The sequence below is a fragment of the Durio zibethinus genome, chromosome 5 (genome assembly GCF_047325235.1).
Source record: "Durio zibethinus cultivar Kanyao isolate XHJ-2024 chromosome 5, ASM4732523v1, whole genome shotgun sequence".
Classification (NCBI taxonomy): domain Eukaryota; kingdom Viridiplantae; phylum Streptophyta; class Magnoliopsida; order Malvales; family Malvaceae; genus Durio; species Durio zibethinus.
In genome coordinates this window covers 634,872-659,820 of record NC_143166.1, presented here as the reverse complement: position 1 = coordinate 659,820, position 24,949 = coordinate 634,872, and the positions used below count along the sequence as shown (strand labels likewise).

At 34.7% G+C, this 24,949-nt stretch overlaps 2 protein-coding genes and 1 pseudogene across 4 annotated transcripts; 1 reads left to right on the top strand and 2 right to left on the bottom strand.

The window, feature by feature from the left end:
• Positions 1–3,419: 3,419 nt before the first annotated feature.
• Positions 3,420–13,334, bottom strand: LOC111282418 (uncharacterized; annotated as a pseudogene).
• A 110-nt stretch (positions 13,335–13,444) lies between these two features.
• Positions 13,445–19,136, bottom strand: LOC111282919 (uncharacterized). Of its 3 annotated transcripts, none has more exons than XM_089760452.1 (11): positions 18,619–19,136; positions 18,450–18,539; positions 18,141–18,311; positions 17,828–17,916; positions 17,640–17,728; positions 17,422–17,525; positions 17,226–17,325; positions 17,068–17,143; positions 16,835–16,949; positions 15,812–16,343; positions 13,445–13,607 (listed from the first exon to the last, which is right to left on the bottom strand). In XM_089760452.1, exons 1-11 carry the CDS (start codon positions 18,896–18,898, stop codon positions 13,577–13,579), a joined length of 1,677 nt encoding a protein of 558 aa, XP_089616578.1. In that variant the 5' UTR covers positions 18,899–19,136; the 3' UTR covers positions 13,445–13,576. The 3 variants fall into 3 exon arrangements, with proteins under 3 accessions (XP_089616578.1, XP_022726945.2, XP_022726946.2); XM_022871210.2 differs by lacking the exon at positions 13,445–13,607 and adding an exon at positions 15,225–15,592; XM_022871211.2 differs by lacking the exon at positions 13,445–13,607 and adding an exon at positions 15,225–15,592 and having other exon boundaries at positions 18,450–18,497; positions 18,619–19,126.
• Positions 19,137–20,281: 1,145 nt separating this feature from the next.
• Positions 20,282–24,612, top strand: LOC111283051 (clavaminate synthase-like protein At3g21360). The gene is made up of 3 exons (XM_022871434.2): positions 20,282–21,022; positions 23,664–23,917; positions 24,041–24,612. The coding sequence occupies exons 1-3, from the start codon at positions 20,657–20,659 to the stop codon at positions 24,384–24,386; spliced, it is 966 nt and encodes a 321-aa protein (XP_022727169.2). The 5' UTR covers positions 20,282–20,656; the 3' UTR covers positions 24,387–24,612.
• The last annotated feature ends 337 nt before the right edge of the window (positions 24,613–24,949 follow it).

Below are 24,949 nucleotides of genomic sequence, written 5' to 3'. Positions count from 1 at the left end.
GAGTTTATTTTTGTAAGAGTTCTCACAGAAAAAAAAATATATTTGAATTGATTTATTCTAACATATGTGATCCCATTGAGGTTGAGTCATTAGGTAGTAGCAGGTATTTTGTTACTTTTATTAATGATGCTTTACGTAAGACTTGGGTATATATGTTGAAAAACAAAAGCTAGGTATTGCAGTATTTTTAAAAATTTTATGTCATGATAGAAAGGATGATAGGGTTGCTCTTGAAGTGTATTTGGACTGATAATGGTGAGGAATACACATTCAAAGACTTTGAAAAGTATTGTTCAAAGCATAAAATCAGGCATGAGATGACAAAACCTAGAACACTGTAACATAATGGTATAGCTGAAGGATGAATCACACTATTGTGAAAAAAGTCAGATGCATGTTGAGGATGGCAAAATTACCAAAGCCATTCTAGGGTGAAGAGTCAACATAGCTTATTATTTGCTTAACAAATCATCATCAATTCTTTTGAACTTTGACATTTTAGAAAGAGTGTGAACAAAAAAATATACTTTATACTCTCATTTGAAAGTTTTCGGGTGTAAAGCATTCATGTATGTGCCAAAAGAGCAGAGGTCAAAGCTTGATAGTAAAGCTATACAGTGTGTGTTTGTAGGATATGGTGATGATAAATTTAGCTACAGAGTATGGAATCCAGTGAAGAGAAAGACAGTCAGAAGCAGATAAGTGATCTTTCATGAAAAAAACCATAATAGACGTTGAAAAAAATAAGAAGACTATACGAATTACTGTTACGTATGATATTTCAACACCGATAAAGATTTCACAGGAAAAAGTCATAGATGATGAAAATGAACAAGAAACAGAACTTGAGGATATGAATGAGCCAGTCACAGTTAGTGATGAGCTAGATGCAATCAGTTTTGAGCAGAGAGAGTAATCCTCTCTGCCTGTGAGTGTTAAATATAAGAAGCTACCTTTGACATCAAGTGATATAGAGTCTCAGCCTAAGAGATCTACTAGAGAGCGCAGGCCATCTACCAGGTATCCAAGTTTATTTTTATTTTAGTTACTAGTAAGAGGAAGCCAGAGAGCTTTCAAAAGGTACAAATTACTTTGGATAAAAAACACTGGTTCAAAACAATGAAAGAAGAGATTGTGTCATTACGAAAAATGATACTTATGATCTTACTAAACTTTCGAAAGGGAAAAAGTCATTGAAAAATAAATGGGCATTCAAGTTGAAAAAAGATGGTAACAAGCTAGTAAGGTACAAAGCTCAATTGATGGTAAAAAGTTTTTCTCAAAAACTAGCATCAATTTTGATGAGATCTTCTCTTCAGTTGTGAAGATGAGTTTCATTCAAGTGGTACTAGGATTAACAGCTAGTTTGAATCTTGAGCTTGAGCAACTTGATGTTAAAACTGCATTCTTGCATGGTGACTTACAAGAGGACATTTATATGAATCAACCTAAGAGTTTTGAAGTTAAAGAGAAAGAGCACTTAGTTTGCAAATTAAAAAAAAGCTTGTATGGCTTGAAACAAACTCTGTAATAGTGATACAAGAAGTTTGATTCTTTTATGGTAAGTTACAGCTATAAAAGAACGATAATAGATCCTCGTATGTATGTCAAAAAATTTTTTGATAGTAACTTTATTATTCTCTTATTATGTATTGATGATATGTTGATTGTGAAACAAGATACTAGTATGGTTGGCAGGTTAAAATAACAATTGACTAAGTCCTTTAACATGAAGAATTTAGGTCCGGCAAAATGGATTTTTGATATGGACATTATTCGAATAGAAGAGCTGAAAAGCTATGGTTGTCACAAAAAAAGTATGTTGAACAAGTGTTTAGTAGATTCAACAAGCACTTGTTTAATATGTAACATGCTAAATCAATTAGCAGTCCACTTGCCAACAATTTTCATATGAGTAAGAAAACTTATTTAGTGTCTAAGGAAGAGCAACTAGCTATGTTTAATATTCTTTATTCTTCTGCAATCAATTTTTTAATGTATCTTATGAGTTGTACACGGCCTAACATTGATCATACGATTAGTGTAGTAAGCAGATTTCTTTTTAATTTGAGAAAGGTTCACTTGGAAGCAGTAAAATGGATTTTCAAATATTTGAGGGGCACTTCAAAAATGTGCTTGAGTTATAGAGTTTTACAATCAGTTCTAGAAGGGTTTACTGATGCTGACATGGTAGGTGATCTTGATGGTAAAAAATCTACTTCAGGATATTTATTCACTTTTGCAGGAGAAGCTGTGTTTTGACAATCTAAATTACAGATGTGTGTTGCTTTGTCAACTATAGAAGCTGAGTATATTGCAGCAACCGAAGTAGGTAAAGAAATGTTTTGGATGAAACATTTTTTTCTTAAATTGGTATTGAATTAAAAAGAGTATGTGATATTTTGTGATAGCTAAAGTGCTTTATATTTGAGTAAAAATACCATGTACTATGCTAGGACAAAGCACATTGATGTTAGATATTATCGGTTATGTTTAGTGATTGAGGAAGAATAGATGTTGTTGAAGAAAATCCATACTAATGAGAATGTAACGATATGTTAACTAAGATTCTTCCTAAGGAGAAGCTTGAGCTCTGTAGTAACTTGGCCAAAATGAGTTCTTTGGCCAAGATAAGTTCCAAATGAAACTACTATGGTGATGAATCTCCTCCTAATGGGCTGGAGGGGGAGATTGTTAGGAAAATAAGGTTCAGCCTCATGTAATTGGTTTTGGACCAATCAAAGGCCATGGGCTTTGGTTTTTCTTTTTACACAGAGCCCTAGCTACTTAATAAAAAGAGATAGGGTTGTTTTAAAGTGGTGTCGCAAACTAAGAAGAGAAAGAAGAAAAGCCAAAAAATAAAGAGAAAAAAGAGAAGAGAAGTTGGTTGTACGAAAGTTAATCCGTGGTCTGATTGAGCCGAAACTTAACCAGCAAGTTTATGATTCAGAGTTCTACATTCTGACCGGTGAAGATTTGGTTTGAAGCTCTCTATGAACAAATCCACGATGTATTTGTTGAGTCACCTATTTGGTGAGATTTCTCTAATTGTCTCTCTAGTTGTTGATTAGCTCTAGTTTTAGTTAGAAAAAAATTTTGTATGTCTATTATTTTATAATCGAAAGTTTTTTGGTAGTCTGTGATTTTTTTCTTTTATATTGGAGGGTTTTTCACATAAATCTTGGCCCAACACGTCTATATATCATATTATTATTTGCCACCAAAGAAGTTGAAGTCCCACGTATAAAACTACACATTGCACAAAATGACCAAATAAACCTTTCAATTCATAGTTTTGATTCACACCTTGCCAACAATCCCTGAATCTAATAACCAATAAACTGGAATTCCAAACTCCCTATATCGTAAAATAGCCATGTTTCGTGTTCGTAAGAGTGCATATACACGTTGTTCCACTCTGAAAAACAAAAAAATGAATTAGCAAATCAGAATTGATAAAAATGGCTGACCTCCTGACATGCTCCTAAAGGAAAAATAGTAGCATTCTATTTAGGTTTTAAGTAGATTATTGCCCAAAGGTTCAGAAATTAAACTAAATGAATCCAAATTGGCACACTTTGCAAGCAATTTGTACATCTTCTTCAGAGCAGCTTCACATGGGAGGTTAAGATCATCAACAAAGGAAGATATCTGCTTCTCCAACTTCACAAGGTCCTGGTATTCAAAAGCTGACTTTCTTAATGCATCAGCCTTTCCTTCAGGCCAATCAAAGTGCTTGAGAACTGCTCGTTCATCAACCTAGACAGGTGAAGGAAGATAATTCAGTCAATATGGTAGACAGACAATTTCTAGTGAATATGTCAAACAAATGACCAATGGGATTCATATATAATACATCTTGCCGCAATAGAAGTTAAATTAATGATATTAGGTCTTTTTCTGATGATAGAAATTAAAAGAAAAAAAGTAGAGCAATAGGTCTTTCTTTATGAGTCGTAGAACAATAGAGCTGACTATTGAGAGCAACATTGCACGTGTCTTAGACCCATGGTTTAGTTCCAAGGTGCATCTTTCTTCCATATTACCTCGAAAGATCTGTGCCTCTTTTATGCAATAAGGTGTCTTTTAAATCCAAACTATAAGTACCTCTTACAGATGAATACGTATTTTAGCTTGTGAATATTTATTGCGTACCAAGAAGGAAAGTTCCTCATCTAGCCAATTTACAGAAGCCACCAGATCTTCTATGTTGGTGAAGGAAGCTGCTCGAATATCAGTTGCCAAGGACTGGACAAAGTCACCTTGAGTTTCCACTTCAGCTTTTACCTGGATCAATTCACGCAATCTCATGCTGTTAAGTTTGATTAAAGAACATCTACACTTTATCTGAAGATAAACAGATAAATGAAAGGAAAGGAAAACTTTGACACGCAGTTAAGAGGAATGACGATCTGTTCTCAGTCTCTCCAATCATGTTGCTCCTAGCATCTGATAGATTAGATGTTGTAGAAATCAAAGTTGATGTGTCTTTCTTTGCTTCTCGTTTCATCAATGTTTGATAAAATTCAACAAGTTCAGGAGCTAGGTGAACTTTATCACCACTGCCTGCCCCTCTAGGTAGGCTTCCTGGAGGAGGAGGCGGAGGTGGTTGTCCACCAGGAGGCGGTGGTGGCAGCGGTGGCACACCAGGTAGTGAAGGTGGAGCAGGAGGTTGTCCAGTTATAGTGGCATTCACACCAGCAGAAGTGCCCCTGGCTGGTTTTGGTGGTGGCCTGGGTACCCTAGGTGGTCTCTTTTCAATGTGTGCAAGTTTCATCTTGCTTATCATTTGAGAATCTCCATGCTTAAAGTCATTGGATTGCTCACTTGAGTCACCAGAAACAACCGTCCTCTCCTTTATCTGAGCAAGTTTTGGTGGTAATATTACAAGTTTCTCTCTTTCTGCCTTTGCTCTAGACTCAAAGTTTGAATTGAAATTTTACTTGTCGCCAAACCTCTCAGCCCTTGCTTGTTCTGCCTTTTACTTAATTTGTTTCTCCCTCTCCACGGCCAACTTATGACGGTCCTTATAAGCAGGATATTTTTCCTCTAGAATTCCATCTACTGATTTAGACATTAAGTGGAATGACGCTGCAACAGAATTCAAAGGGTCACCAGAAGACGCTTGTGTTCTAACGTTTGGAAGAGTTGGAGTTACAGGGGAATCAGTGAGTTCTTCCTCCATTTTACCAAAAGTTTGTGATTGCGACACCATCACCTGCAGTCCTCAGCATAAGTGCTTCTAGTGGACCCCTAGGGTGGAGACTCATGCTAGTCCTGCTTGGAGAGCCTCCAGAGAGTGATCTGGCTGGTGATGAAAGAGCACTTGAATCGTCTTTGCTCTTGCCTCATTTCTTTAGCTTTTGGATTAAGCTAGGTTTCTTACTGAGACTGCTATATCTACTGTTGGAACTATCAATAGATGCATTATCCAAATCCTCACTTCCAGGAGAGGATGGATGAGAGTAGTTGCTTTCAAGATCTGTGTCCCCTTGCCCAAGTTTCGTTCCTGCATATTCTAATAGTAACTCTTTAGCCCTCTCCTGGGACTTGGGGCTCAGACTTTTTTTAAGGTCACGAGCTGCTATTTTTCCTCCAGGTGCCTGGTAGTTTCGGAGTTCATATCTCAAGCATGCGTTGACCCAACGAAGGTAGACTAGCTCTTCAACTTCACTAAATCTGTTCTTCTGAAGTCGTTCCGCTTGCTTTAGCAGATCTTCATTTGCATGTCTTAAATTATTGACCTCCTCTCTTGCTTTCATTCTGCGACAGCATGAGGCAAACAAAAGAAAGAATCATGTAGAAGCACAAAGTAGAACATTTATGCTATTACTGGTCACACAGCCTAGACCTGATTTCTTTAACTTCTGAAATCATTTTCCAAAATCCGTATCTAAGCGGTTCCTAAAAATCCTCTAAGCCATGTTCCTAGGTTGTTGCTCTTCTCTTTTTTTAAAAGAAAATTTCGTTTATGCTTCTGAATTTCGCAGAGAAATGTCTTCGATAAAATATTTGACTTATAGTCATCTAGATAAAATTTATATGCAATAATGTTTGTTTTCAGGCATACCAATCTAGCAGGTAGCTCTAGTTCCTCGGCAGTCAGCAATTTTCCTTTGTCGCTCTTGCTCAGCAAATTATTAGATAATTAGGAATATAAAGCTCTTGGGTGTGATTAATGTATAAGGTTATGATAAGATAAGATATGATGATATTATGATTAGCATTAGATTAAATAATGTTATATTATCTTATGTTTGATGTATCCAATGATTATGATAAAATAATTTATTTATTGGTCAAAATTATCCTTTCTCAAAATTTATACAATTTAAATTATTAATGTAATTTTTAAGAGTATAATAAAATATATAAGTTCAATCCCATTAATTAAAAATAATCTTCTCCATTTTGGGAGGATTGAATCATCTTATGTCAAAAAGATGATTAATCATTCTTACAATTCTATCCCTTTCTTTAGATACAAACCAAACATAATATAAAATAATTATCATCCTATCCTATTTATCATTCTATGCATTAAACATTAACCCTTTACTTAAGTTGAGAATATGATACATAGGAGAGTTTCAAGAGACTTACCACTGTCATGTTGGAAAGGGAGTTTATTTTTGCTTGAGTAGCATCTAGTTTAACAATTAACTCCCTATTTTCATGTTCAAGCTCTTTATTCTTTCTCTTAAGCTCCATAACTTCCATTTCTAACTCCTTCGTAGCTTTCAATTTCTTCTCAACCTCAACATCATTCTTGATGGCTTCTTGCCTTCTTGCTTGAAGCCAGAAACTTGTTGCTTGAGAAACAATAACTGAGCTTTTGTTTGGTTAGCATCGAGCTGAATTTGCCTTTGTAGCGCCCTAATTTGTTTTCTTGTTGAAAAAGAAAAAAATGATGAAAATTTTATTGTAATGACTTGTATTTTACAATGAGACTTAAAACCTATTTATATATAAGTAAAATGTTACAAAATAAAAAATACAATAAATAGAAATAATGTCTAAATCAATTCCTATAATTACCTAATCAATATCTAATATTTTCTAAATCAATATCAAATCAATTTAGAATATTACTGAAATATTATTAGAATAGTATCATCAATTTAAAATATAATCAGAATATTACTAGAATATCATTGATACTTCCCTACAAACTCAAGATGATAATGTATAAGCCAACTTGAGTTTGGAAACTTGGATAAGAAATTGACAAGGTCGATGTGATTTGGTGACGATATTTACTTTTTTATTAGCACTAGTAACATGAACAAGTCGAAGAGTTCAAGCAAGCAGATGGTGACCAATGAAATGACAGTAAATTTCAATATGTTTAGTACACTCATAAAAAATAACATTGTGAGCTATCTAAATAGCACTTTGATTATCACAAAATATAAAGGTCTAGAGTGATTGGAAATACCTATATCTTGAAGTAGCTATCGTAACCATAGAAGTTCTGATGTGATATCTGTAAGAGTTCAATACTCAGCTTCTATGCTAGAGCGGGACATCATAATTTATTTTTTACTTTGCCAAGAAATAAGAGAAAAACCAAAAAAGAAACAATAGCCTGTGGTAGAACGATGATCAGTAGGATCTTCTACCCAATCACCTTCACAATAATGATGCAAGTCCAAAAAAGAAGTAGAAGAAAAATGTAAACTATAAAATATAGTACCTTTGACTTATAATAGGATCTGAAAGATAGCAGCAAAATGAGTAGATCAAATAGCAAACAAAAATTGATTAACTAGATGAACAGTATAGGCAATATCTGCATGAGTAACTGTTAAGTATAAAAAACTATGCACCAAAGTTCGACACAAAGAAGGGTCTAGAAGTGGTGTACCATCAAAAGGAAAAAGTTTCAAATTCTATTCAAGTAGTGAAGAGGCAATCTTACTATTAGTTAAACCTACTCGAGCAATAAGATCAGAAGCATACTTTGTTTGAGACAAATGTAAGCTAATATAATCATTAGTGACTTCAAGGCCCAAAAAATAACTCAAAGGACCATGATCTTTCATCTTAAACTTGGAATAAAGAAAAATATTCAAATCTTGAATACCGTTTAAATCATTACCCGTAATGATCATGTCATCCGCATGAAATAAGAGAAGAATAGTAACATTTTTAGTAGTTTGAGTAAAAAGAACAGAATAATGATTACTAAATGTAAAACCAAATTATGCAATAGTGATACTAAAATTCAAAACCCAAGCTCGAGGGGCTTGCTTAAGACCATATAAAACACGTCGAAGATGATAAACCACGTTAGAAGGTATAGACGAATCGAGAAGTGGCTTAATATAGATTAGATAACCATTCAAGAAAGCATATTTAACATCCATTTGAAAGGTTAACCACTTTCTATCTGTAGTAACAGTTAATAGTGAACGAACAGATATAAAACATACAACTAGGGCAAAAGTTGCTTCAGAGTCAATGCCATATTCTCGTGTAAATCCTCGAGCAATAAGATAAGTTTTGTAATGTTCCATTAACCCATAAAATCGGGTTTTGATCTTATAGACCCATTTACAATCAATCACTAACTTATCAAAAGGTCGTTCAACAATATCTCAAATATGAGTTTTTTTAAGAGCCTGAAACTCTTCTACTATTGCTTGTTGCCACATAAGATTAGAGACAGCTTTATAAAAATTGTGAGGTTCATTTAACATGGCAAAACCATAATAACAATAAAAATCATGAAGTTGACTACTGGGTTCTTTTAACCAGGTGGAACAATGAAGTGGAGCCGATATGCATGGTGAAGGGACAATTATATCAATCGAAGTTTCGATCAAGTCAGACATAGTAGGAGTGGAAGGAGATGGATCACTGTTTGAGTTAAAAGTACCCCTAATAGTCTCATCATTTAAAGAAAAATGAAAAGATAAATTTGTAAAAATACATGGAGAATGATGACATACTAGTGAACATTTTATATTCCCAAAAAACTATACATCTTGATAGGCGAAGATGTTTATACATTGGATCATAACACCTATACCCTTTGTGTTCTATACCATAACCAAAAAAAAAAACATAATCTAGCTCTAGGTTTAAGTTTAGTCCTTTCATAAGTAGGAAGTAGAACAAAGCAATCACATCCAAAAGCTTTAAGAGAATGTTAATCAGGTACTTTATTGTATAAACACTCATAGGAAGATCGTGTGCTTAATACTGGTGTGAAAACACGATTAACAATGTAAACTGTAGTGAGAGCAGTTTTACCCCAAAAATGTTCAAGAAAAAAAGAAAAAATGAGAAAGGCACAAACTGCATCAAGAATATGATGATGTTTTCTTTCACCTCGACCATTTTATTATGAAATATATGGGCAAGACCTATAAGGAAGAGTTTCATCATCTTTTAACAAGTTACGAAACTCAATTTCTATATATTCAGTAGCATTGTCAAACTTAAAGATTTTTATTTTTCTAGAAAATTGAGTTTGTATCATGTGATTGAATTCACAAAAAATTGATAAAAGTTCAGTTCTTTGTTTGATAAATATATCTAAGTATAACAAGAGAATTTATCAATAAATATAACAAAGTAACATAAACATCCTAAGGTTGGCGTGGGAGCTAGACCCTAACTATCATAATGGATTAAATCAAAGGAACAAATGAGATAGAATCACTTTTATTAAAAGGGAAAGCAATTTGCTTTCCAAGTTGACAAGACAAACAATCAAAAATATTATGAGAAATATTACCTAAAACACTAGTGGAAGCAAGTGACTTTATTTGAGAAATAGATGCATGTCATAACCTCGAATGCCATAAATCTAAAGAAACTAAAGAGTTGGTTATTTGAGATATCGCAGCAGTAATCAAATGTTATGGAATTTTCAATGTTTCAAGCTCAAACAATGTTCCAACCTTACGCCCTATTTCAACTTTTTGACCTGTTTGAAGATCCTGCATATTAGAGGTGAGTAATCAGTCGATTCGATCGATTCGATTTAAAAAAATCAATAACCGACTTAATCCACTTTCATATAACAAATAATCTAATCGACTAAATATTATTAAATAATCGACTATAACCGAATTGACTAAAATAGGTTTTGTTTGATCAATTTGATTAAATAACCAATTTTTTTATCATTTTTCTTTCTATTATGAATAATTATTTAACCACAAATTTAATTCAATAAAACTCAAACTCAAACTCAAACTCAAGTATCATTCAAACTAAATTACTAAATAATTTAATAATTTCAACAATATTTTACAAGAAAAAAATAAATAAAAATATTTATCTGAATTTTTTTACCTTTATTTATTAAAAAGTTGATTAATTCAGTCAGTTCGGTTATCAATTTTAAAAATAAAAAATCAACTGAATTAACTAATTTAACCTATTTAAAAAATTGATTATAACTAAAATCGAATAAACCAAATCGATTCAATCAAATTCACTTGATTTCGGATGGTCTAGTCAGTTCAAACTAACTTTTGCTCACCCCTACCTGCATAATACAATCATATTGTTGTGAAAAATGCAAATCAAGACCAAGGTCACAAAGTTGGCAAATAGAATTAAGGCAAGATTAGGAACAAGATAAGTGTCAGATATACATAGTTTTGAGGTTTCAGTATTATCAATGTGGCTAGCTTTTAAGATAGATCCATTTGCTATTTTAATTATTAGACCATTAGGTATAAGTATTTTGCTTTTAAACAAAGAAACATCAGCAGTCATATGATTTTCATAGGCAATATCAAATAACCAAAATTACCTGATGTAGCAGCAGACATGGTAAGAAAATGAGATCGAGATAATACTTAATTTAGCAAAGTTTGAAGATTAGTGGTGAAGATTATAATGGTTTCAAGAAAAGACTTAGAAATATTTAGTTCAGCAGTTATTGCCATAACAGTCTTGTCAATGCTAAGATCATGAATTAGACTACCGTTACAATGATATTTAACTTTACATTTCTAAATGGAATGATTAGTTCTCTCACACTGTGAACAAAACTTGTGAAAAGTAGAGTTCGTAATTTTTTTAGGAGCAATAGCAATAATAGTATTAGCACTATGAATTCGACTCATAGCCAACCGAGTTTCCTCATATATCAATTTCATGAAGGCATTATCCATAGTTGGTAAGAGATGTAGGCACAAAAGTAAAGACCTGATATTCTCAAATCCATCTCAAAGTGCCATTAGAATTTGAATAAGATGAATTTGATTTCAATAAGTAATAAAATTACTAGCATCATTTTCATTCTTGAATTCTGGCTCAAAATTTTCGAACATATCCTATAAATGTTGCATTTTAGAATAAAAATCATCAATCGACTAACCTGCTTCTTGATGAAGGCGAGATAAGGTGGTCAAAATATGATATTGATGAGCAAAAGTAGTAGAGTTGTATTGTGTGACAAAAAATTCCCAAACATCTTTAGTAAGTTCAAATCACTTAAAATGTACATTGATAGAGGGAACAGTGGTGTTAGTGAACTATGTCAAATTCGATGATTCTTACTTTTACATTCCTTTAGCTGATTTGTAAATTTATCATTAGATTTTTTTTTTCTTTCTAGTGTTTTGTGTTCTTTGGTAACAACAAGTCATAATTTTATTCCCTTTAGATAACTATGCATTGCTGTAGCCTACCTATTGTAGTTAGTTTTGTCAATGATAATTGAAATTGATTGTACATTCTCTTGTTTAATACCTACCATTAAACTCTTGAAAAAAAAATGAAATGAAGATGTGAGAAGTTATAAGTATTGATATAAAAGATGAATTTTGAAGATGGGAAGAGAAACAAAGAAAAAAAATGAAGCGTGGAAGCAAAAATGAAGTTAAAAATGAAAATCAACCAAGGATGAGAATAAACAAATATTGGTTATTCCAAGGTAGTTCATCTTCGGAATGAACCATGAAATCATTTGATATCATGTTAAAAATTCAACTTAAAACCAATTAACAGTAAGTGAAAGGACCAACCTTAATATAAGACTACAAGATATTGAAAATTTATTAAATGTGGGATAAGCTACTTTAATAAGCTCCCATCATGTGTAGACGAATATGGAAAAAGTCTTTTACATGAGAAATTAGAAAAAAGTAATGGAAAGAAATCTTGACTCTAATACCATAACAAATAAGAAAATGCTGAAAACTGTATTGTAATGACTTGTATTTTACAACGATGCTTAAAACTTATTTATACAGAGATAAAATGTTACAAAATAGAAAATACAATAAATAGAAATAATGATTAAATCAATTCCTATAATCACTTAATCAATATCTAATATTCTCTATAAAATCAATTTAAAATATTACTAAAATATTATTAAAATAATATTATCAATCTAGAATTTTAGAAGAATGTTACTAGAATATCGTTGACACTTGCCACCTCCAGCTCCTTCTGTACAGAAGCTCCAATGGCAATCCCTTCTTGGACCTTCTTCCTCTCTTTTCGCAAAGAGTTTATGGTAATATTCAGCAATGTCAATTTCAACTGTCTTGATCTTGAGCTGCCTTTGAAATTCAATAATATCTTATTCCTGCTCCTTTAAACCATAGTACTAAAGCAATTCACCCTCGAGCTTCACTTCGCTCTCCTCCAGTTCCTTTGCTAACTTGCGCAACCGTTCCAGTTCACTTGCATTGTTTGCCATCTCAGTTTCATAAATTTTTTCCTTCTGTGCCCTGTCAAACTTGTCAGTAGGTAGCGGATATTCAATCTCCCCTGAGAGAAGGTCTTCAAATTTAATTAACAAAGACTAGCTAATATTTCTTAGGCTATAAGTTAATAAGAGTAAATCCTATTTGGAAACTGAAGTACATTGACAATAGGATGTCAGAATTTGATTGAAGAAGTTACGTCACAGCCTTCTCTTTGAGGTAATCATTAGGGTATGTAAACTGCTTTTTATTGCCCCCCTCAATTGGATGTTGCTCAAAGCTTGCTTCTCCATTTTCTGAGTTTCAGTGTTACCGAAGCAAAAGTATAGCAACATAATGAAGCTCAGAGGCAACTGGAGTAAAAAAATGACATACCCTTGTTTTTAATATGTAAGTTTAGTAATTGATGTTAACCATGAACACTAGATTTCTTTAATGGGAAACCATCAATTAATGAAAAAGTGCAATCTTTCTTTTGCTGATTAAAATATGACCTAGGATTGCCAAAAATTAAATTACTAGGAAATTACAAACTGAGCTACATGAAGGTTTGACCAAAGAAGATAATGACTTTTGTTTTTTGACATTGAGCTGATTAGCTGCAAAAGCTGCAATTGAACCAGCAACAAGGAATCCGACACTGACTATCATGTAGGAATTGTTGATGTAAAATTCGTCTTCCTCCACTCATCTATAAGAAAGAAATAATCCAAGGACATTCCCCACACCATTTTTCCTCATCCCCCATCATTAATAACTTAAGCCATTAGGACCCTTTGAATGCAAATACAGCAACCAAGAATGTAAGAGCTCGCCAGCAAGGCTTGTATAAACGCAATCCTGATGCAACTTCAAGCAGAACCCAAAGTTAGAGAAGTTGAGAATATGCTCAGCTATAAACGCCATATCCTGACATAAACGTTCCTACACCATTAGCATTATCATGTTATCAGATTTGTAGACCTTTCAAAGAAAAACTTTCTAGTATACACAAATTTCCTTGCTAAGTAGAACCTAAAACAACTGGCATGCTAAGAGCCACAGCAACCACCAATAACTAGTGGCCAGTTTCTGCGAAAGGATTAACAATTTACTCATGGGTAGGACTAAAACCTTACCATTTTCGCGAGAAGAATATTATACAGTAAAAACAAGGCCAAAATAAAAGCTGAAACAGACCATAAACTGTAAATTTGAACAAAAAGCAAGCGTGGCCAAATTGCTTCCCTTTTTGTTAGATGTGAGCAAGAGAAACTGCATTGTTTCTAGTGCATTTAATTGAATGTTTTATTTCCAACTAATTGGCAGGATTTGTCCAATTAAATTTCTCTAATTAAGATTTTGTAGATTAAAGGATAACCATGGACCAATCGCATCCGTTGGATCAACTATGCACCAACCAGACTTGGACTCCCATCCCACACGATAAACCACAGTAGATACTAGACAGCGAAGGCTGAAACTCAATTCCCAGCCGTTTTCTTAATGGACCGAAAGCAAATGCAGAGGGACATCCAAGCAAAAAAAACAATGTAACCCAACTTTTCCGGTGATTGAACCCCAACCACATGTTGGTTTTTTAGGCTTTTTCTTTGGGATTTTCTGGGTTTATCTGATGAAAAGACATCTTGTCTGGGCCACCAATGTAGAATTATCCGCAGCTCTAATAACCTAGAAATAATATACATCAAGGCATGTCTAATTATACCATACTAATTATCCTTAAAATATTATCCACTATTTTCTCAGCCAGGTGTGTTTTTGGTGAAATTTGTAGAGGTGAAAAACAAAAGTAGCATTATGCACATAACTCTATTGGTTAAAAAAAAAAAAAAGAAAGTAAATTAGCAGTTTTATTCTATCAAGATGATGACAATGGGAAGTTAACGAGCAAACAACTTGATAAATGGGACTGTATTCACCAAACCCTGAATATTCCTTTTTCCTGGCTAAGGAATATGTTGGTGTTAACTAACCAATGCCATATTTCTCAGGCAGACACGAGACAAGGAGTCCAATTGAAAGTGCCTGGCTCCCGCCTTCCTAGTTGCCAAATGATCCTGGCGGGAATAACTTTTTCAACACTTTCCCCCTCCGCAAGCCCCATCTTTTTACTATTATTATTATTATTAGAAACCGCGAATCTCATTATCCTACCTCAATAAAAATATAAAATTTCATATTTTAACCATTACACTAACAATTACGACTATTTAAATAAATATATTTATTTATTAAAATGATCTCAAAGCATGGAGCTTTGCATTTGTTTTAAAGCAACCCTTTTCACCAATTGCTCAAAGCCAGTCACACTTACTGCCATAAATTTGTGACTCATGAAATTTGCAATGGTAATCTGGATTAAATTGCTGGTAATCTACTTTCATTTGCCCACAATTACAACTTCATTTTATACTCAACTAATCACAGCTTCAATTCCAGAACATTATATTCGCTGCTGAATGTTACACTCCATCGTTGCATTGCCTAAGAACTTTCGCTGAACAAAATTAAATCAAATAACAACAACAACAACAAAAATTCTCAAATTCCTTCATCCCTTTGATTCTTCAACAGTAAACCAATATAAAAGCACCAATCAAAAGATATAATATATATAGGGAAGAACGTGCAAAAAAGCGTAGATACAATCCAAATATCAACACTCTGACCACATTCCCTCGTCCTGTGCATACTCAACAAAATAATAAAGATTTCTCATATTGCCCTCATGTCCATGGAATTTCTTATTTATTCTTCCAATGTTATCATTTTTAAGCTGTCAGTGCTGACTCTACTTTCAACTGACTCAGAATCAAGCTCGGTTATCCCATTTCCATCTTCGTCCCACCTCCTCAAGAACTTTAGCTCGGGCTTGGCTTTTTCTTGCTTCATCCTCTACCCAAGATCTGTGTTCATTGCTTTTATTAATTAGAACCATGCATCACTACTTTTAACCATGCAAGGTAGTTAGATTAATCAGGACCCAAGGAGTCCTCCCAAGAATTAATATTATATTATATAGGATAAGCCTAGTGACTCAGTGCTAAACTAGTTTTTGCGACACAAGCAATAACAATAAATCAGCATGGTATGGCAAGGAAGGGGGGGGCAATTTCAGCATTTACCTGAGAATCCGAAGAGCTTCAATCTCAGCTTCCAATATGGATTTTGCATCAAGTATTCCTTCTTGCTTGAACTGTAAACCACTGACCATATCTTGCAACTTACTCTGCTCAGTAACATACATGGTCCTCTCAGATGCAAGCCTTTCTGACATCTCAGCAACCTCTTCTTTAAGACTAGAAAGCAGTTGCCTCTGGCAATCCACTGCTGCCTTTTTCTTCAAAAACTCAGCAGTCCACTTCTCCTGAATAATTTTCTCGCGTTCCAGGTCCTGAGCTGCAGAAAAATAAAACTTCTCCACCTCAAAACTTCGGGTTCTTTCTTCATCCAGCTTTTCATCCCATAACCTCTGTATATCTCCCTTTTCGAGTAACTCAGACTTGATTTCTTTCATCTCAGCTCTCCTTGAAGAACTCTCCATTTCTAGCTTCAACAACTCATTAGAAATTGCTTCTGCCATTCTGCCACTTGTCAAAGCCACTGCTGCTTGTGCTTTTGATGTAGGTTTATTTGATTGAAATCGCTTGCTTTGTCCTAGAAAATTTAGAAATAAATTTATATGAGATTAGAAAGCAAGCATAATATGTGCTTGCAGTGGCTGATTTTCCATCTTAGTAAGAATAAAAGCACAAAGGTTTTTTTAATTGATAAAAAATGTGCAACTTAGCAAATTGTCTTATTTACATTAATGACAGTATTGCAAAAACAACTCTGCACATTCTACTCATTATTATCTATGTTTTAGTTCAGCATTTGCTCTTTGAAATAGTTTAGGGTTTATCTTCTATCATGGTTTCCTAAATTTTATCTTCTATCGTGGTTTCCTAAATTTTATCTTCTATATATTGCCAGGGTAGTCAGTTTTGAGTGCTTCTATTGTGGAGATTGTACTAGTCAAGAAGACTTATGCTATTTACATATTAAATGCTTATTAGAGAGGAGGGTAAATAAAGCAGTGGGGAAGAGGAAAAAGGGAGGGGATAGTGCATAAGTATGTTGGTGATAAGCCAAGAAAAGAATTGTACCAAAAACTTTTCTGAGTATGCTCTTTTCCCTGGCCAACATGTCTATAAAAAGTCCTGGCAATGTATCTGGACTGATCTCCTTCAAATCCATATAATCTATCCTTGTCCTTGATATCTGGACTGTAAACAAGTCAGGTTTTAAGAGCAATGAAAAGACTGGTGAAGCATCAGTCTAATAGTTCCTAAACAAATACAACAAATTCTAGCAGATGGCGGGGGGAGATTTATTGTACCTGCTCTATTACTCCTGGCTCAAAGTCACACTCTACCAGGGCTTTCCAGTTTATAAGATCCTGTCGAGAAATGAATCTAGAACACCAGATATGTTTCACTGAGTCAAAAAGTACTTTTAAACAATTGATGAAATTAATCAATGACCGTGTAGCTTTACCGGTCAGGAGAAAAGTTGATTGGTTCTTGGCCTTTTGAATCATTGGAACCAGTAATCCTCCCTGAAAGCTTGCTTGGAATGATGCCAGCCTCAGCCAAAGCTAAACCAAAAGTTCCAAGGAGAAAAACTCTTATGGGTCATATTTATAAAAGATACAAGCCTGAAATTACATAGAAAATGTCAAACTGGGCTTTACCTTGAATGGATTCAAAATCTGGGTCATCAGCTCCAACATCATCGTATGCTGTAGTTTCTGACCCAGAAAGTGCAATTGATGGAACAATCCTGTGCTTAGGATTCCTAGAAGACAAATAAGTTGCCAAGTGAGATCAGATCAAGCAAAAAAAATGCTTAGAACCCCCAAATTTTCAATTTCAAGCTATTCCCAAAAGACAAGCACAGGACAGTTACTACCTTTCAAATAAAGAACTCATACGAACAAGCCATCTTGCATATTCCCTTCTTGTGCATAATTCATCAGCTCTTACATCATCTTCAATGATCTGCAAAACTTAATTACTCGATAATCATATGTAGTTCATTTGAAAAGGTGGTGAGAGGATTCTACATAAAAGAAGTCTTCAAAAAAAAAAAAAAAATACCTTCAGCTTCTTTAGAACCAATAAAGCTTCCTGTTGAGTAGAATCCACAGCAACTGGTACCACAATGTGTTCACGCTTATACGTAGATGCTAAAAGTGTCAAGGAAGAAAATCAAAATTTTCTAAAGAATTGGTAAATGCATCAATAAATTAAACATTCTACCGCTGCTCAAAAAAAGGGCCTTAATGACATGTAAAAGTTAGAAACTTTGATTTTATTAATTTAGCTTGATTCTCTCCAGCAAAAAGCAACCTAAAATACTGAACTATAAAAATAAAAATAAGAAACGTAAAAAGTTTACAATTGACTGCACCTGAAGGAACAGCTTCGGTAATTGCAGGAGGCACACAGTCGGGTATTGCCTCAGCAGGCTTTTCATCAGATTCAAGATAGGCCGTAGCTTTGGTTTGATCACTTTTCGTCTCGGTCCAGCTAAAGACCCTGTGTAAAGTATTTAATGGACTGCTAAACTGAAACTTAAACCCTGCAAATCTCAAAAGAAATGCATTAAACTTAACTTCAATTAAAAAAACCCAAAAGCACTGTTGTGTCAAGAAACTGCAAGCGAATGCAAGTCTTTGATAAAGCAGATTAATGATTTAAATGATGGAAAGTAACCAACCCTTTCTGTAGAGTGGAAAGTATGCAACGGCGACAATGGCAACAGCAACTGAAGAAGCAATAAAACCCTTAAGAATAATGCAAGAAAATCCTGAAAACAGAAAAACCCAATTCAACAAAACTCTTTATATTAAAAAAAATGTTTTCTTTAAAAAAAAAAAAAAAGAAACCTTTTTTGCTTGTGTTTGGAGTTGGAGGAGCTTGAACAACGGCCCAACCACCATAGTTGTCCGGTTGAGAATTGGCATCGGGAGGGAACCAGGAAAGGTTGACATTTGAGTGAAGAAGAGAAGCAGAGAGACGCAGAATCCGGGATTTGAAGGATCTGGGATAACAGAGAAATGTAGTTGGCGATTTGAACAAAGGAAGGGTGGTGCTAAGGCGGGGAAGAAAGGAGGGGGTTTCAGGTGATATGAAGAGAGACGATGGAGATGCGGCTAATGAGCCCATCCTTCTTGGATTAATAAAAAAAAATTGGGGGACTGGATTGAAAATAGAGACGAAGGAAGCAAGCACTGGAATTTGGAAGAGGTGAGCTTTGGGGTTTACGTCTTTCTCTCAGTAGCACCACTCGTCCCTTTAGAGAAACAAATCTTCCGTTGTGATTGGATGAAATCTTGGGATGTTTTGTTTGCCGACTCCATCGACAGTACATAACACCGGGTCCAGCAGCAAGCCAACTAACCTTGTTCAATCGATCTGAATTTAATGATTCTTTTGCTTTGAAACAAGGAGCAGTTGGGCTTCCATCTGAGGCCCGGGAACTAAATTTAGGATTGAGTCCTTCAACAGTTAATAAGTCCATTAAGGCTGATCCTGGCCCAATTATACAGTTGCCTGCCTGGCTGCTAGCATCCAAATGCTTTGCTTAATCATTTGATCGAAATAGACATTGATGGTTGATGATGGAATGTTTTCATCAAATTGTAACAGATAAAACCAAATTCAACTGTTGAATTTGTAATGTATGCTTCTTAACAAATTTAAGATCACTTGACTTTATTTATTTATTTAATTTTTAACAAGTTCAAGCTGAGGTTTTGCTGTTGTTATGGTTGAGCTTTGAGTTACAAATGTGAGCTTGATTTTAATCTCAATTTCCATCATACACTGCAGTGGGGGGGAGGGGGGGGGGGGAAGTGATAGTGGTATATAAGCAGTATCATTGCACATACTAAATTTTAAAAGAGTGTGGCACGCTGGTACAGTTATAGTAACGATGCGTCCTATCTTCATAATCTTTTCCCCTTTTGCCATTTTAAATTTCATTCACCATCTTAACTGGAAATATTTTAATGCATGACCTTTTACCAACGCAACTTTTAGTTTTGTATCATTTGAGCATTGTGATGTGTGGTGGAGGGACGGCAACTCTGAACCATTCTTTTGCGTTTGGCTATTCTAACTTCTTGTTTGTATAAATGAATTTACGAGTGGAGCTCCCTAACCTGATGACACCCAAACTTTAAGGAAAAAAAAAACGGATATAATATTGTACTATTAATTATTATGCCTGCTTTCTTTTGGAAGATATGGCCAATTGTTAAAATGGTTGACTTTACCCTTTCAAGCCCCTCTTTGCCTTGGAGTACTGATTTGAAGGGAATTAAGATATCCATAACAATGAGAGGATACATGTGTGTGTGTGTGTATATATATATATATATACATGTATTTATGAGGTGAAAATTTTTGTCCCCTTAACTTTCCTTCGCGGCTCACGCTATGAAAATGGGAAAATATGTATGATTGCTGGAACAAGGAATAAGCCTCGACTGCTTAAACTTTGATACGAGGAGACAAGATTTTACAACATTTTATGGCATTCTCTCGTTTCTAGGTGTTATCGGGGGCTAGCTCCACCCAACTTAGGAAAAATCATTGCTGATTCACCAATCACGAAACTCTTACTAATGTCAAACTCCAAAAAGTCTTCAAAATATTATCTTTCATTTTTTACGTAAAGTACTTCCAAAGTCATTATTCTTTACTCTTACCTTAGGTTGTATAAAAGTACAACCGTTAACTGAGCTGCGAACAACACGACAAACAAGAATCTAAAAGCCGCCCATTGACTCTGATGCCATAATCCCTGCCTGCCTTAGTAAATGCCCAAGGCCATGAATACTTAACCCTACTATAACTATTATTTCACTGAAAACTTCTGCATCAAAACAACAAAATACAAGTTAAGCAGCAAAGAAAGATATGGAATTTTCTTGCAAGGACTTCAAGGTTGGAAAATGCCAAGGCCAAAAGCTGGTGGATGGTGAAACCATGCCATTGGTTCTGCAACCCCCCGAGGCAGACAAGGCTGATATAGAGTCACTTTTGTTGGCCTTAAAGACAAATAAGGATTGGCTCGAGCAATTGATCATCAAAACCGGTGCTGTCCTCCTCCGAGGTTTCGATGTCAAGAATGCACAAGACTTCAATGACATCGTGGAAGCGTTCGGTTGGGATGATATTCGTTATGTCGGACCAGCATCTCGGACGCATGTGTATAAACGTGTGTGGACAGCTAATGAAGGACCACTCTCTGAGTTCATTTATTACCACCATGAAATGGTTCTGGTATGTCCAGTCATTATCTTTTGCTTTTGCTTTTAAACTAAGCGATTTCACCTTCTTTTCAAATATATAGAAGCCAAACTGCCGACCTCAAATACTTAATTCAGCTATTTCTTAATTTCTGTTAATTCAATAAAGGTGTAAATGATGGGAAGGCTATGAAGGGGTAAAAGTCGGCATGAATATATAAATGGAATAACAGAATGACATTCTGTTGGAATCAAACATGGAATTTGATCCTCCGTTAATCTTTACTATAGTTAAACTTTGTCTATGGCAGACAGCTTGATCGATGATGCCTAATGAAGTTGAAACATGTTGTCATAACGTCTAGATCCGGGGATCTATCGCTAGACATTAACTTTTAGAGAGTCGCCACCAATCTTTTTTATCTAGGTGTGATTGGCCACCTAAGGAATCTGTCCTTTCAGGGAACACCTAAGCTTAAGGGTCCCTAAAAGAATAGGTTCAGGTCTACTAACCAGAACAGGGTTCGGGAGTTCGGTTATGTGTGAGGAAGGTTATAGCACCCTCACAACGCCCATCAAAAGATGGTACCAGCTTAAATTTGTGTTATCCAAAAGCTTTAAAATTTTACCAAGTAATTAGTTATTGGAAATTATTCTCAATTGACTCTAATACTTTTAGCAAAAAATTGAGAAAATTCCCTCACCTCAGGAGTATGCAAGAAAACTACTGTTTCACTTACAGAGGCTCCGTCGTCGGATTATTTAAAGAAAAAAACAAAATCAAAATTAAGATAGAAAGGAAGGAAAGAATGATTTTTTTTTGTAGGAAAAATTGATACTTTCAACTTTTCCCTAAAAATATTTTTTGGAAATTTCGATTTTCAAGGAAAATTGATACTTTCAACTTTTCCTCAAAAACCTTTTTTTTGAAAATTTATTTCTAAGGAAAATTGATACTTTCAACTTTTCCCCAAAAATATTTTTTTTTGAAATTTTGATTTTTAAGGAAAATTGATACTTTCAACTTTTCCCTAAAAATATTTTTTTTTCGAAATTTATTTCTGAGGAAAATTGATACTTTCAACTTTTCCCCAAAAATATTTTTTTTTGAAATTTATTTCTGAGGAAAATTGATACTTTCAACTTTTCCCTAAAAATATATATTTTTTTTTGGAATTTTTTATTTTTATTTAAAGAAAATAAAATAATAAAAAATAAATAAAAAGAATATTACATAAACCTAATCTAATAAATAAAAATTAAAATAAACAAAGAAATAAATAAAATAAAAAAATTCAAAGAAAAAAAAAAAAAAACCTGGAGCGGCTCGGATCGCGGCTCGGCTCGGCTCGGCTCAAGGCAGGAAAACGGCTCGGGGGGAGCGGCTTGGCGGCTTGGCTCGGCTCGGCTCGACTCGGAGGGGGCTGACACGCGCGGGTCAAAAAGCGGGTCGACGCCCGGGTCGGGTCGGGTTGAGGCAAAACGCGCGGATCCTCTAGGTTACTTAAGGCCAAAACGACGTCGTTTTGGGAGGGTATAAAAGGCACCTTCCTCCGTTTTTCGGCAGAACGCTCCTCCCCCTCTCTCTCTCTTCTTCCTTTTTCTCTCCCTTCTCTCTAGAAACCGAAGAACACCGGTGCCGGATTCTGGAAATTTTCGCCGGAATCTGGAAATTTCACCGGAAGTTGGCCGGAAAGTAGCCGGTTTCTGGGATTCTTCGCCGGAAACTGGGCAGGTCGCCGGAAACTTCAATGTTGGCCGGAATTTTCGCCGGAAAATTCAAACTTCGCCGGAATTTTCGCCGGAATCTGGAAATTTCCCAGAAATTTCCAGAAAAAATTTTCGCCAAAAATTTCTAAAAATTTTTTTTCTCACTCCCAGAACACTCCTAAACTTTTCCTAGCTTCCTATACGCCTCCTTTTCTCTTAAATCAGTAGCTTTGCTTACTGTTTTCTCTGTGTTTTTGAACTGTTCCAGGAGGTGCTTTATATAGGGATTGATCAGGAGTTTCTGATCAATCCCAATTCCTCCTTGGACGGGAATTCAATCTTTGAATCCCACTGGACTCTTCTGATTGAATTCCCACTTCCAATGGGATTCTTCAGCCTTCAATCTCAGCCCTCCAAAATCAAAATAAAAAAAAAACTAGATAATTAGAAAAAAAAATCAAAAATTAAAAATTAAAAATAATATCAGATAATTCGGGAAAAAGAAGATAGAATTAACAGATGATTAAAAAAAAATAATAACAAATAAAATAAGATAAACCCAAAAATATATTACACAAAAAAAAATAATAATAATATATAACTGTATAAATAAAATACATATAAATCTAATCTGAATAAAAATAATTAATAAATAAAGATATACATAATAATAATAATAATAATAATAGAATACATAAAATACAAAAGAAGAAAAAAAAAAATATACAGGATTGAAATGGGCCTTACCCATTTGGGTCAGGCCCAATTGATCTGGGCCCGGACCCAATTGGGTGTCTACACATGTTATAATATTTTCCACTTACAAAGTTGACCTAGCTTCTCACTGATTTGTCTTAAACTGGAGATGTGTTGACGCAGTCACTACTCACTAATCAGCTATGAAACCATCTTGTATAGCAGCTAATTGGTATTTAACTAGATCTTACAATGTCATCTTATACCAGATAAAGGAATATCCAAAGATATTATTACTATTCTGCGAGGTGCCACCACCGGAAGGTGGACAGACACCTTTTGTTCCTAGCTTTCGAGTAACAGAGCGGATGCTAGAGGAGTTCCCAGAAGCTGTGGAGGATATGGATGCCAAGGGGTTAAAATACACATTCACAGCCCTCAGCAAGAATGATACATCATCAATGAGGGGTAGAGGCTGGGAAGATGCTTTTGGAACATCAGACCGTGCAGAGGCCGGGAGAAGGTTTGATATGATTGACCATTATAAGTTAGTCACTAGTTATTTACTAAAAACTGAAGCACATACATGTATATTCTCTTTCTAAGACAGACTGTGAGCCTAATCACAGAGCAAAAATTGTTTCAGGGCCAAAGCACTGGGAATGGACCTGAAGTGGCAACCTAATGGAGGGGTGAAGACTATACTGGGACCTCGATCTCTAACAAAGGTGTTTGACGGAAGAAAAGGGAGGAGAATGTGGTTTAACACTGTAGTTGGTATGCATGGAAAAGAGCTTAGCTCAGCCTTGATGGCAGACGGAACAGAGATACCAGAAAAAATAGTTAAGAGATGTGAAGAGATCATTGAAGAAGAAAGCATTCAATTCGATTGGGAGAAGGGTGATGTTCTCTTCTTTGACAACTTAGCTTTGCTCCACGGTCGGAGGCCCGCAAAGCCCCCTAGAAGAGTACTCGTTGCCACTTGCAAGTAAAGTCCCCTTTTTTTGTATTGTATCCATCCTAGTAAAAACTGAGCAAAGACATCTTATAAGCCTCTTTTGAACTAAAAAGGATCGGTTTGTTTTGATATCACACATCAAAATACCATTTTGAATAAGAAATCACTGTGCCATGGAATGTTTCTTTAAAATATATATAAAGAAATAATAAAAACCTACTTTGGGAACATTTCTATTATAACATAAATATATAGATAAACTAATAACTTCTGTTTCTATTTCTTAGTTATGAAAAGTTCAAAAATCATTAAATATATTAATCCAGAAATTGAAATAGAAAAGAAAAAAAGGTACCAGGGAATCTAATATCATGATAATCATTTCGGTAACTTGACAAGACTAACTTGGATTCACGTTCAACTTGAAATTTAACAATTCACAACCATTTGATTACTGGAATAGACCAAAACTCCTCAATGCAGTTCAAACATAAGTGACAGTACAGAAGCATTTTAGGCATGATGGAAGTTGCAGTTCAGATCCCATGTCCCATCCAATCCATGGTGAATAAGGCAGTTTCCTTCCAATATTTTATG